Source organism: Lepidochelys olivacea, assembly GCF_965140295.1.
Source record: "Lepidochelys olivacea isolate rLepOli2 genome assembly, chromosome: 3".
Lineage (NCBI taxonomy): Eukaryota > Metazoa > Chordata > Testudines > Cheloniidae > Lepidochelys > Lepidochelys olivacea.
This window is the reverse complement of record NC_140413.1, coordinates 96131860-96146261: the sequence shown is the minus strand read 5'-3', so window position 1 is coordinate 96146261 and position 14402 is coordinate 96131860. Positions and strand designations below refer to the sequence as shown.

The 14402-nt window shown below is 42.6% G+C and overlaps 1 protein-coding gene across 9 annotated transcripts in view; it reads right to left on the bottom strand.

The window, feature by feature from the left end:
- Nucleotides 1-14402, bottom strand: part of NKAIN2 (sodium/potassium transporting ATPase interacting 2) — a gene marked incomplete at its 3' end in the record, with an annotated part of 793559 nt that overhangs the window by 100143 nt on the left and 679014 nt on the right. For 7 of the 9 annotated variants that reach the window (XM_084624347.1, XM_084624342.1, XM_084624344.1 and 4 more), the window contains one exon: nt 8018-8218. The exons of the other annotated variants lie outside the window; for them this stretch is intronic. In XM_084624347.1, the coding sequence (XP_084480473.1) occupies nt 8018-8218 (201 nt within the window). The remainder of the gene's footprint in view (nt 1-8017; nt 8219-14402) is intronic. 9 annotated transcript variants of the gene reach the window in all.

The following is a 14402-nucleotide window of genomic DNA, read 5'->3' as shown; positions in this document are numbered from 1 at the left end:
AGTCAGTCCTGGCAGATCTGAGAGACTGGAGGGGGGCAAATGTATCAGCCCTAGAATGGTGAAGGCCCTGTTTGCTATGAGCTGAAAAAAGGTTACCTCAGGTTAACTGGAAATACCTGAGGCCAGTTAAGAGCTGCCAGTGACCTTTAAAAAAAACACTTTTCTGGTGAGAGAGTGAGAAAGGGAGCGAACAGAGACAAGCTATAGTAGGGGTAGTGGCAGCATGAAGGAAAGACTTCCTGGTGGAAGTCTGTCTCCCCTCGCTATAGGGAAAGAAACTAAGTTAACACCTGCTTGGGAAGTACTGGCAACTAGGAGCCAGTATAGCAAGGGAGCCAGTATAGCAAGCAAGCCAGTATAGCAAGCACAGAGCGGGGCAGGGAAAAGTATTTCTGTTTTCCTTGTAAGTGTGGGTTTTGGGTATTTTTTTTGTTTTGTTTTTCTTAAGATAACTTCTTGGGCCCACCCTGAGGCCCACCATGTAAGTAGGGAAAAATAAAACTAGAGATAAGAGAAAAACCCTCCAGAGACAGACTGATTTACTCCAGGCCCCCCACTGCCTGAGGGAGAAGTGCTGAGGTAAAGAAAATATCCTGCCACAGGTTATACTGTTGCCCAAAGTGGGAAAATAAGCACAGCCACTGCCTATGAAGTGGGTGAAACCCTGGCTTCATTAAAGTCAATGGCATAACTCCCACTGAAGTCAGTGGGGCTACGATTTCACCCAGTATCTCGTCTATGGATAATATCCACGGCAATGATTTAATTCACAGACCAGTAGTAAACCAGACATCCTCACACTGTATTTCTACCTGACCTCATCCTTTACTTGGGACAACCATCCCCAGAGATTAGTTTGTAATTTAATTATGTTCATCCCTGATAACCCAGGAGGTCTGAACATGAAATTATGACTTTGATATACAGGGCCAAAATCAATAGCCATTAAATGAATGAGGACATTTTAAAGTATGGAGCATGCTGAGTGTCTAAGCTGCTCCATCACCACAATAGCTCAGTCTGGTCATACAGAGGAGCCAGAGAAAGACTGTACTATTGATCAGCCCACTACATGTTTGCTGACCATGAAGCCAGCACAGATGAATAGACAAACAGGAACCAAACTAAAGAGTTGCTAAGGACCATTTGGTAAGTGGGAGGTAGGTGAAAGCTCTACAAGCAGAGTTCTCCAGGAAGTTGCTCATATTTGCAGAAGCAGACGGATAATGGAAATAGAGTTCTTGCATTTCAGAGAAAGTCAATGGAACCATGAAAAAGTAAATATTTTACAAGTAGATGGTATTTTGAAAATACTGTATCAGGTTGAATCTTTCTGTATTTTACTCTGTTTTTACTTAGTGAGAGTTTTTACTTAGTTTTTACTTAGTAGTTGGGCCAGACTCTCAAGTGGTGTAAATTGGCATAGCTTCTTGTGATGGGGTGGATAACCATACACTGGAGAGTTAAGAATGCAGGAACATACCAGGGGGCTCCGCCCCGACAGCACTCGCTGCTACAGAGACACTAGGCCAAGAAGGCATTCCTAGGTGGAGGTCAGCTGCATAAAGTCAAGACTCCTTACCCTGCTGAGATCCATGGATGAGGTAGCCAGGAACAACCGCCACCAAGACAAACCCAAGGCAAGGAGCAGAGCAGTAGGAAGAGGCTTGGGGAGAACATTAGGTGGATCTCAGGTAGTGGACTCCTGCATTACAATGCTCCAGAGAGTCTCTGGGTCAGAATGCAGTGGCGTGGGAAGGCCTGGGTTCTCCTATTCTATAATCACCAGGTGTGGCTGACACCATGGACTACAACGGCCAGGTGGTGCTGCTGCCTCAAACTATAATCACAAAGTGAGGAGGCTCTCGCCTGCTCACAACTGGTGGAGAATGCAGGCAAAATGGCCTAGTCCTGCTGAAGGACATAAAAAAGGCCAAAAGAGGAGCAAGGAAAAAATAAGAAGGGATGGCATGGAGATGGAAAACTTGCAGAAGTGAGTAATGGAGAGCCAATAGCAACAGGCAACTCAGCTTCAGCAACAACAGAAGCAATTATTACAACAACTGGACTCACAATACCAGCAATTGATCTGGGAACGGCCCACTCAATACCAAGAATACCATCACCACCTGATGTCGGTGCTCCTACAACCCTCAGGAGCTGCTGCTAGCCTAGGGCCAAGGTCCTCTGGGGTGGGGTCCTTACACCAGTCAAGATGACAAAGATGGGCCCACAGAATGACCCCAAAGGCTTTTTAGGGACGTTCAAATGGGTGATCATTGTGGCTGCCAGATCATTGGACCACACTCTTGGCCCCCTATCTGACAGGGCTGGCCCAGGCAGCTATAGGGTGCTGGATCCTGGGGGTGCCTGAGACTACCAGAAGGTCAAGGTGCCTATCTTGGACTGCTTCAATATCTCCCCCAAGACCTACCACAACGCTTCCAGAAGGAAAAATGACTGCCCTGATGGTAGTGGCCCGTATCTAAAGGATTATTATGGGCACTGGCTAATTCTGGAAGGGCACATCGGGGTGCAGGTGGCAGAAGATATTGTCCTCAAGCAATTTATCCAGTCCCTTGTGGTTGGGTGATGTGAGGAGAGAGAAACACTGCCTACTGTTGGAGGCAGTGGGACTCACAGAAAATTACCTGGCCACTGAAGGTCCAATCCCTTGGACCCCAAGGGTGTAGGCCATCACCAGATATGGAGGGCTGAGCACAACGGAGAGAACGGGGCACAGGAGACCATCAGCTGGGGCAGGGTCTGAATTCCTTTCAAGGAAGAGACTATGAGACTGAATAAGAGCACCCCAAGACACAGAGGCCCTCCTCCAAACAGGACAATCCCAACGGGGTGGGGACAGACAGCAGCCCCACTGGATGGCAATTGCTTCAATTGTGGGCAGCATCACCACTTTCAATGCAACTGCCCCTTTATGGATTGTAACTACAGAAAGGCCTGAATGGCTGTTCCTAGATCCCACAAGCAAGGTCTATGGGACTGAGGTGATGGGACTAATAGATTCTGGTTGCAGCCAGACCCTCGTGAAGGAAAAGGTGGTTGAGATCTCCATCACAGACCAATGGGCCACTGTGTGATCTTTCTACAGTGTATACACAGGAACCTGTGCCTGTACCCCATGAATGAAATACAGCTGACCATGGGGAACCACACTGAGACTCAGTGTGCGGGGGGCAGCTGCTTTTGCCTAACTCATGATCCTGGGACAAGACTAGAAGTACTTTGGTGACGTCTTGCAGGTGCAGAAAAGAGACCCGGCCTTGGGGCGTGATCGTGACCCTGACACTGGGGAAGAAGCAGAGCCTGCAGAACTGGCTGACACAGGAGAGCAAGAAGATCTAGGGGAAGGGCCTCACTATAGACAGAGGCGCCCCTGAGAGATCAGCAGGACCTGCAAACTCAACACCTGTGGGTATGAAATGCCTGACCCAAAACAAGGATTTAATTGGGGAACAGAAAAAAGATCTCACCTTAAGCTGGGCATATGACCCCCCAGACCAATGAAGTCCAGGCCCAACTCCTGGTACCCTGGCCCTCTAAGAGGGAGTTACTCTGTCTTGCATGTTGAGTACCATGTGCTGGTCACCTAGGGAGGGAGAAAGCAACTGGTTCTATTGGCTGGACATCCACAAACCGGTGAGAGATTATTTTATGTCCTGCCTGGAGTGCCAACTGACAGAGCCCAAGAATACCCCAAGGGCCTCCCAGATACTGATGCGTTTGCAGACACCCCCATTGAGAGAATTGGTATGGACTTGAAAGGCCTGCAGTGTGTAGTGTGCATGGCTATTCCGCTTCTCACAATGAACGCAGCAACCATGGCAGTGGAGCTCATGAAGGTCTTCATGAGGGTGGGAATCCACAAGGAAATAAAAACAGACCAGGCAATGAACTTCATGTCGTGACCGATGAAGAACTTGCGTGAGCTGCTGAAAATCAAATCTCTGAGAATCCATCTACCAGCCCCAAACAGATGGGCTAGTTGCATGCTCCAATGGGACCCTGAAGAGGATGCTAAGAAAGTTTGTGGCTAAAGACCCCCACCACTAGGATCACCTTTTACCACCCCTTCTGTTTGCAGTACACAAGGTTCCCCAGACCTTAATGGGGTTCTTGCCCTTCAAGTTGTTGTATGAGAGGCAACCCTGGGAGACCCTAGATCTAGTTTGAGAAACATGGGAGAAGAAAGAGCCCAGGGTCATCAGGGTAATACAGTATGTTTGGCAGCTACTAGAAACGATGACGACACTAGTGTCCTTTGCAAAAGAAAATCTTTTAAGGGCCCAAGAGTATCAGAAGCAAGCTTATGACAAGGGTGTTCACCCACATGAATTCCAGCATCAGAGTATTGCTGCTACTGCCCAACTCTGAGTTAAAGTTCAGGCCAGACAGCACTGGAGTGGACAGCACTCTTGAGTCCTTTCAGGTGATGCACTGGATGGGAGCAGTGGATTACAAGATCTGGCAACCTGGGAAGAGGAAAGAGACCTAGATTTATCACATAAACCTTCTAAAGGCATGGTGGAGGTCTGCTGCACAGAGCAGGGGATCTCTACCCCGTTGAGACCTGTGGACCAGGTCACCAGGGACAATCACCAGCCATAATGTGCCCCAAGGGGAGGGGTATAGCAGTAGGGAGAAGCCCGGGGGATAGCATTAGCTGAACCACAGGTAGCAGACTCTTGCATTATAGAATCCAGTGGAGTGGAAGGGCCTGGGTTCCCCTACCCCATAACCACAAATGGGGCTGCCACCATGGACCGCAACTGCCAGGTGCGGAGGCTTGACCCCCCTCACACTTGTAAATAGAGTTTGTCTGAGTAAGTAGTGAGCAAAAGCTGAGTAACATACCAAAAACCTCACTGATATCAGTAAGTGGACACGCTACTCCAATAAAACCTCTGTTGCTTTGTGAGACATAATGAAGCTAAGGTTCTGAGTTAGCAGTTTCAACTGCAGTATTAACTAGGAATGTGTTGGATGGTTTTGTAGAAATTTCTCCCCCACATCTTTTCCCAAAGCTCAGGGCTTCATACTAAACAGAACAAATCACACATCCTTAGCAGTTCTGCTCTGCTAACTACAGCTGCATGCTGCAGGTGGTGCCTGAAAAATGTTTATTTTGCAGCGCTGCAGGCTGCAGAACTAAAAATGAAATAGATTCCTTTCTTTCTTTTCACATAACTGCGTATGGGGGTGTGGGCGTAGGGGAGGTGGAGAGGTGTGATGATGAACAGCACAGAAAGAAAGTGATAAAATTTAGGCCAAGCTTGGCTTGAAAAGAACCAAACCAGAAACACAGCTGACAACTGAGGCTTAGCTCCTGATTTCTTTTATTTTCAATGAAGCACTGAGGAAAAGCTGACAAGCACAATAGGTGTGGCATTGGGATCTTTGATACTGCACAGTTTCAGAGAGGCAAGTCAAGCATAACAAGCTCACATGAGACCTCCACAATATCTGGGTGAAATCACAAGCGGTCCTTTCAAGAGCAACAACTGTCAACATAAAATCAATCAAGAGATGAGCTTAAAAAGTAATAAAAAATCAACATGGCTATCAGGCAACCATAAATGGGCACAAAGTGACTATCTTAGGCATTTCTAACACCATGGTAGATAAGGATCGTCCTTGTTCTATGAAGGCATATCCTTGCATTTGGTACCTCTCTGATAACTGTTCCTAATTTGGAAGTTTTTACAAGGCTACTTGCTTTCAGTAGCTCAGAATATTGCGAACAGCATTAATCAGAATAGTTCTGTTGCTTCTTCAAAGTTACCAGCTGTATTGGTAGGAAACAGGCCTTGATGTTTATCCGTACTGAATGAAATTCTATCCTCTACGGAAGCCAGCACAAGATCTGGGCATCACTTACGTCCCCCAGTGTTATTCTTAAGACCTATTTTGAATGTATGTGGGATATAAGTGGTGCCCAGGCCTGGGGCTGGTCCTCTGCACAGGGGTGAATCTCTTGACTTTTGAGAGTGTAGGTCAGACTCTTTAATGTTCTCAAGGTACTTTAGATCTGAAAAGGAAAAAATAACTATCTATAAACGAACACTCTTCAGAATGTATAACTACAGATGACTCGCATAATATTTGTAATAGCACATATAAATTCCATAATCTGGCACTATTTGGCTAGATGGCACCAAAACACTTTGTCCAACACAGTTTAGGAAGCTCTCAGGAGAGATCACTTCCCTGGGAACCTTAAGTGCTATGGAGTTCTTGTAGTGCATCAGCAGAACTTCCTTTTGCAAAAATACAGTTCCCTCTAAACCCCTCTATTTAATGTGTAAAAGGATGGGGCCAAGAGCTCTCACTTCTCCCTATGCATAATGTACTTAAGTACTCTTTTCACTAAGTCATACACACATGAACTGCACAACTTCCTTTAGCTGCACACTTTGCAAACCTAGTAAAAAGTCATAGAAAATGCACTGAATATGTTATGTCACTTTCAAAGAATCATAAAAGTCAGCTCCAATCAGAATTATTTCCTTACTCCTTTTTGAGACATTTATCTGCAAGGAACCCATTTAAGAGCAACCAGTGGTGCTACTGTCCCTGCAAAAGCTAAGATCAACATTAACTTGATACTGGCCAGGAACACAGGGGGAAAAAAACCAAACAAATTTAAAGCAAGTAACCAATTTGTAGGTCGCAATTTACGGTTTTACAGTTAAAGTCCAAGATCCACGTAAGTGCCCATAAAAGGGAATTGAAAGAAAAGATCAACTTCTTTTCACTAACCAGGGATAAATCTGGGCAGAGACTTGGAGATTAGTTTGTTGAAAAGAGAAGAAAACTCTGCTTGTCTAACTTTGTGTTGCAGGTCACCCCGTGGTTCTATTTCTGTATTTACATGCCAAACAGTGGTCATTATTTTTAAGAAAACATTTAAACTATGTGTTATGCAATCCAATATGATGGTTTGGAAAATTGACCCAAATGTTTTCTTTGTAAATGGGTACCTATAATAACTACAGGTATGGTAACATGAGCAGTAATAAAACGCCTAACCATGGTTGGCTAAACTATGCTGGGATTTCAACACAGAATCTGATAGCTTGTCATTCTGTACTTTTTCTGTGGCATGAAAAGCGAGGCCTTATCTAGAAATACAGCTGTGTTCAGACACTGACACCTCTAAAAGATCTGACGTAAAACACACCATGTATTTCTGAATGGGAACAGAACCTACGCTGAACGATATTTTTTCTTTGTTCTTTCACTCAACCCTCATTATTATCCACAAAATTGAGTTAGAAAAAAAATCCTTAACATCGACTTTGGAGATGAGGCTGAGCTACAGACTTTGGGCCTGAACACTATCCTGTCATTACATATTTATGCAAAGACACCTGTCTTTATTATTACTTTGTCCCCTCCACCCCAAGCCTATTTGTCTGTTTATCCACAAGTTGCAATTTGTCATAATCCAAGACTGTGCCCTTGCCTGAGCAGGTACTGTCTTTGTTTTACCCATTTGAACATGCTAAACTCAATGGGGACTCAATCATAGTCTCTAAATACTGTGACAATAGAAACAATCATCATTATTATAGGCAGAGCTGGTACCAGCGTCTATAGTTAAAATTGTTGAACACTTTACACTACAAGCCCATTTTCAGTTGCTTATAACTTTGTCACACTTTAAAGGTGAAAATCTGGCCCCACTGAAGACATGGGAATTTTGCTTATTGACATCAATAGAGTGAGAATTTCACAGCCTTTGTGTCATGGCAGAAAGTTTCCATGCTTGCTCTATACCCCAAGCTTATTCCCTTCCCCCCCCCCCCAAAGTTTCAGCAAAAACAACCATTTTGGAGAATGAGTTTACAAAAATATAGGTATCTAAAAATATTTTTCTGAGTGGTTAGATGGACCATAAGAAGTCCCAGTTTTAGACTGGTGAGGCAGGTCAGCCTTCACTGTAAGATAAATTCTAGAAAAAGTGCTGGAAGAGAGGTTGATTGTGAACACTTACTGCAAGGAAGATCTGAAGGGAGCTGTGAGCCACTTCTATATACTGGTATTCAAGCAAACACCCTGAGACAGTGATGTAACGATGATCCTCTGGTGCCCATTCTGGAGCTGGAGTCACAGATGTCACTGTACAGCCTGGGCCATTCTCCATCCACCAAGAACGGTGCATTGAGATATTAAAGGTCAGAATAAGATCTGTTTCCTGCAAAAGAAAAAGGGAAGGCAATAATTCTGGAATGGTACTTTGATGGGTCTTGGAGTACCCAGTCACCTTATTACTTCCCTGGCCCCAGCAAGAAGCAGATTTGCTTGCACTTAACTGGGTGTCAGCACTGTTAGACACGCAAGCAGTCTTCTTTGGGCTATGCTAGTCCTTGCTTAGCTTTGCAGGTGAACAATAGGTGTACCCCAGTCCCTGAGGCTCTTCAAAGCATTCCCCTGTAGTGTCCAGCCCTTTCTTCACTGAACACTCACAGAAATACCAATAAATTATTAATAGATGTAATAAACATATCACAGACATGAATCGTATGTGTTGTAGATGGTGGCAAGGACATCAGTCAAAGGTGTTATAGATTATTATAAGCAACCTACTGGCTGCTGGACTTTATAACAATTGATTAACCATTTAGTAACCTTTATAAACATAAAATTGTGTAAAGTGTCAATCTGCACATGTACTCAGTCATGCAAAGAAAAATTGCCGTTAGAAACATCTTTTCAGAACCAAGCTCTCCTACACATCATCCAGAGTAATTTACATTTTTTTCAGCCTATTGATAACATTAATATTTAAGACCCTCAAAGATTTCAATGTAACTATTTAACCAGGTTTACCTACGTGAATTGAATATAATCACCCCATTCTGTAGATACTGTGTGTATTTTCCCCTTCCCTCAAAAATACTCACTTTCCAATTGAATTTAAATCATAGGCTCCTTGTTTGTACTAACTCAACCAAATGTAATTCAATCCAGAGAATTTTGCATAATTTCATGACTGATATATTAATCTGGGCTTGCGTTTGCCACCATCGTGCTGCTGAACATATTTTAAAAAATTGTAGATACTTAAGATACTGTGATGTTGCTGCTGGGTATGTCTTAAAAATCAATTATTAATCTGCACGTACCCACCCGACTACCAGATAGCAGGGCCAGCTGTAAATTTTTTTGCCATCAATAAATACCACGCAATTCCATAAAGGCCTTACAGGTATGGATAGTGCTATCAGTGTGAACAGGGCTATTCATAATAGTAACTTCTATGCCTAGTGGCAACTGTTCAGATAATCAGACCCTATGTGAACATTTGGGCACATAATCAAAGCTGCCAAACCTAGATATATTCAGGTCCAATAAATTGAATACTGTGGTTCAATTTGGCAGACATTTTAAGACAAACTTCATAACACTATGCACACTCACAGCAAAGAAAACTGCCCTTATTTTGCACATATGTTACGCATGTATAATGAGGGTGATGCACTGGAAATAGAGAGGTACAAGACAAAAGATTCTGATTTTATATACTATACATCTATATTGCAGCTGGGAACATGTTTCACAGTACTGGTAGATATAAGCACTAGCTCTGCTTGAACTAGTGCACTAAAAATAGCAGTGTAGTTGGGGTAGCATGGGCAGCAGCTCAGGCTCATTGCCCAAGTATGTACCCAGAGGGTCTGGGCGGGTTTGTATTGAGGAGGCTAGCCCAAACTGCCACCCATGCTATCTTGCTACCCTGCTATTTTTAGCATGCTAACGGGAGCACAGTTAGCATGCATCTGTCTACCCACACCAGGAAGCGCCTTCCCAGCTACAGTGTAGACATACCCATGTGTTTCGAGCCATAACCCATATTGAAATAAACAGAATTGAAAATCTAGTGTGTGGGGGAATATTTGAATATAGAAACAACAGAGGCAAAAGTAATACAATGAAGTAGAGAATCCTAACACTTTATATTAAAATTACTCCAAAAGGAAACCAATTTTTCTCAGTACCTCAGTTGTCCCAAGCATTGTAAAACAACATCTGGAATGATGAATCGTCTTTATGTGCCCAGAACATCTGCCTCAGTAATAGCTTTTTGATTGCCTTTTCTTCACAAGAAAATTGAAAGTCCCCCCTACCTGGCATACAGAGGCTGGAACAGAGGTGAAGATCTCACCCCACCAATATCTCTGCTGAAGTTAAGTTAATGGATTTATACTGGTATGAGTGAAATCAAATTTCATCACATTATTGTCAGAAGAGTTTTTCCTCTTTAAGTCACTGTAGCTACCGTGGGAAATTCTTAACCTTTCTACTCTCTTATCAGAGAAGCAGTAAGAATGAATAGGATTAATTGTTTCATTCTATTTTATAGCTTGCAGTGAACTCAGAAGTATCATGATCAACCAAAATTTGTAAGAAAATAAAATGAGAAGTGCAAAATGAACTCTGAAAAATAATACCAAAAAATCAATAATACAAAGAAATCAAGATATGGAATATTTTTTTACTGTGTGTAAAGCTGGAAGTTAAAAAAAAAGAGCAAGGGAGGCTGGTCATAGAAGGGCAAAATTCAACCATTGTGTAAGTGGCCACCTGGCTGCATTGATCTGCAGACTTATAAATGTGAAGTGCAAGTAAAATTCCAAATGGCATAGATAATATAATTACACATTAAAATTTGCATAATTACATATGCAAAGAAAACATTGCACATTCCAACCTTCTTCCATTGCTAAACCTATCCCTTAAAGCTTCACAGGAATGATTCTCTATTATGCTTAACAGGTTTTTTTTTCCAAAATAACAGTTTTTGGCATTTTATTTGAAAGCTGTGATTAGTATTAAATAAAATTGCTTCAGACAAGGATAGACATTTTGGGTCCATCAGTAAAAAAAATAAAAAAAGAAAGCTTGAGCAAGTGCAGAACACCACAGTGGGTGTGAGCAGAACTGGGTTTAACTTCTAGCTCTGCCAAAGACTTGCTTTGGGTCCCTGAGCAAATCACTGAACTTCTGCATTGGCTGTTTGTTTTCCTCATCTATAAAATGGGGGGATACCTATCACAGAGAAGTGTTGGAAGACTTCAGTTTCAAAAAACCAAAACAGAACCCCAACTTTGAGATCCTTGGGTGGAAGGTCCTAAAAAGTGCTGAATATCAATAAGATTTTAAAACTGCAAAGCTGAGTCAACAACTAAGAGATATTTATTTTAAGAAGCAAAAAGAGGTGATAAGCCAAATGGGATCCTGGTTTCAGCAAATACATCCAAATGTCCCAACACAAATCTGAATATAATAGGCCTGACTTTGATCTCTAACTGTTGTAAGAGGAGTTACAGGAGTAACTCTATTGAATTCAAGGGTATTACCATATAAAACAGGCACAAGTGGGCTCAGAATCAGGCCCAGAGTCCATTATGTCTCCAACAACACAAAATGAACTAGTTAGTAAACCAGTGTGCAAAGTAAGACTAAGTGGCAGATCTGCAGCTGATGTAAATTATCATAGGCGCATGGGCCTCATTTGATAATTTACACCAGCTGAGGATCTGGCCCTTAAGTGTATGTTATTTCATCTACAGGCAGATGAGACAAGCATCCACAGTTGGTGGGTGGCGAAGGACCACTATGCGTGTGAAAGGTTCTAATGACAAAATAGGTGAGCTCTGAAGAACTGTGTAAGTCAGTCTGAGGATGGACGCATTCATCGCTAACATCCATTATGCAGAAGCACTGAGAATTCTTCATGAAAAGCTCCTCTCACTATTTACACACGTTATTATGCACACTGTTTGAATACAGTTTTAGTGGGCATAGAAAAAGTCTACAAAAGCAGCAAGGGATTTTTTTTATCCTCTTATGAATTTCCTGTATGTGTTCTTTTCAACATCTGTGGTTCAGATGCTATTCAGAGAAATGCTGAGAAGTAGCCTGATAAGCCTTGAAGCTGTGGAACTTAACAGGAACGTTGAGACATGCTGGGCATGCCGATACGGTATTGTTCACAGCCTGTATGTCAAGGAAGATTTTATTATCCTAATTCATCAAACAGTTGCTTCCTCTTATGGACACAAATACATCTGTACAAGCTTTATTGACTATTACTGTAAAGCCTGGTGATATTTACAAAACCTGTTAAGAAAAATTAAACTAGATTTTGTTTATGCACCAAGAAAGAGAAACTGGGAAAGAATATTTGGAAAGGTATCTTTGTTGTCATTCTTGAAATGACAAAAGATATTTGATGTGGACATGGGAGGATTACATAACAAAGCTATAGTCTGGAGATTCCAGAGAGGCATTATAAACTCAGATGTTTTTGAAACGAGTCTGTCTATGAAATTATAATTTCAGTTTATCCTAGTTTTCTCTAAACCATACTGATCACTGATAGTTATGTGACTAGTTTAAGACTTTGGGCTCCAGCTTAACCCCTCAGTGCATAACAATTTATGCTGAAGATGACACTAGTGAAAGGTCCCTGAAATGGACTGTCCACCAAAGGAGTACATTGCATTGTCAGAAAACGGTCACAACCTCTCTTGCACTAGGGGACAGTAAAAGGGCAGCACACGGACAGAGATGGTCAGGAGTTATAGTGAGTCAACTTTTCCATTACAATGGTTCCCCTATGGAGTTCTGGCATTGGTGAGAGCAGCTTATTCTAGAGACAACCCCAAGAGAAGGCAGCAAGTAGTGGTACTTCAGAGCAGCTCCCTCATAGGGAGCAACAAATTTTGCTGGTACAAGGAGATATAATTTCTACCTTCCTGTATCAACTTCAGTTAATGTGGCCATCATGTCATGGGAAATCAGATGCTTTCATTGTTCTAATTAGGAATTGCTGAAATCTGTGCAAGCCTGCAAGGTCTCAATACAAGTTTTGTCAAATACAGCAGGGCAACCCCACTTGTTTAATTTTTCAAACACACACTATCAAGAGCAGGCTGCTTGGAGACTGAATGATCACATGCAGTTTCACTGATAAAAATCAACCTCTAAAAGCTTCTATAGTTCTGGGTGTTTTGGATGCACAGAGGCCTCTCCAGACAGCTTTTTCTCCTGTTATCTCACATTCCCACTTCTACTAGTTCTCATTGGGCAGTATCGTTTTCATCATGCAAGCAGACCTTTTTCTCTCTAAAGAAACATCTATATTCACCTGTGGGGCAAAACAATGTAAAGCAGCCTGGCATCTGTTCCCATAGGCAGACCTTTCTGTTGTTCTTCAGTGTGTCTAAATATTAGTAATGTGCACAGAAATTCACTCTTGTTACAGTGTGTACGGTAACACCCATTGTTTCATGTTCTCTGTGTATATAAAATCTCCCCACTGTATTTTCTACTGCATGCATCCAATGAAGTGAGCTGTAGCTCACGAAAGCTTATGCTCAAATAAATTGGTTAGTCTCTAAGGTGCCACAAGTCCTCCTTTTCTTTTTGCGGATGCAGACTAACACGGCTGCTACTCTGAAACCTGTCATTATGCAACGCACTGAATTTAGCCGTATGGAGTGGAAATCTATTAACTTCATGAAAAAACACATACAGATACAGACGGACATCATCTTCCTTTCCAAATGCAAACAGATGGACATCATACCAAAAGGACTGACGGTAAAAAATCCATTACAATCTACATACCACACAGACTATGGGGACAGCTTGTGCCTCAAAGAAACTGCGGAACCACCTGATCAACATCCTATACAGCAAACAGGGAAAGATTAAGAATGCGCTCTCAAAACTGGATACTCCTAAAAAAAACAATCTTCCACACAAACTTCCTTGTGGCTGGACTTTACAAAAACTAGACAAGCCATTTACAACACACACTTTGCTTCTCTACAAAAGAAAAAGGACACTAAACTATCTAAACTACTACATGCCACAAGGGGCCACAACATAACCTCAGCTGTGCAGAACACAATGCCATCCGCAGCCTCAGAAACAACTCTGACATCATAATCAAAAAGGCTGACAAAGGAGGTGCTGTCGTCATCATGAATAGGTCAGAATATGAACAAGAGGCTGCTAGACAGCTATCCAATACCACATTCTACAAGCCATTACCCACTGAGGGTTACAAAAAGAAACTACACCATCTGCTCAAGAAATTCCCTGAAAAAGCACAAGAACAAATCTGCACAGACACATCTCTAGAACTCCGACCAGGGGTATTCTACCTGCTACCCAAGATTCATAAACCTGGAAAGCCTGGAAGCCCCATCATCTCAGGCATTGACACCCTGACAGCAGGATTGTCTGGCTATGTAGACTCCCTCCTCAGGCCCTATGCTACCAGCGCTCCTAGCTATCTTCGAGACACCACTGACTTCCTGAGGAAACTACAATCCATCGGTGACCTTCCTGAAAAAAACCTAGCC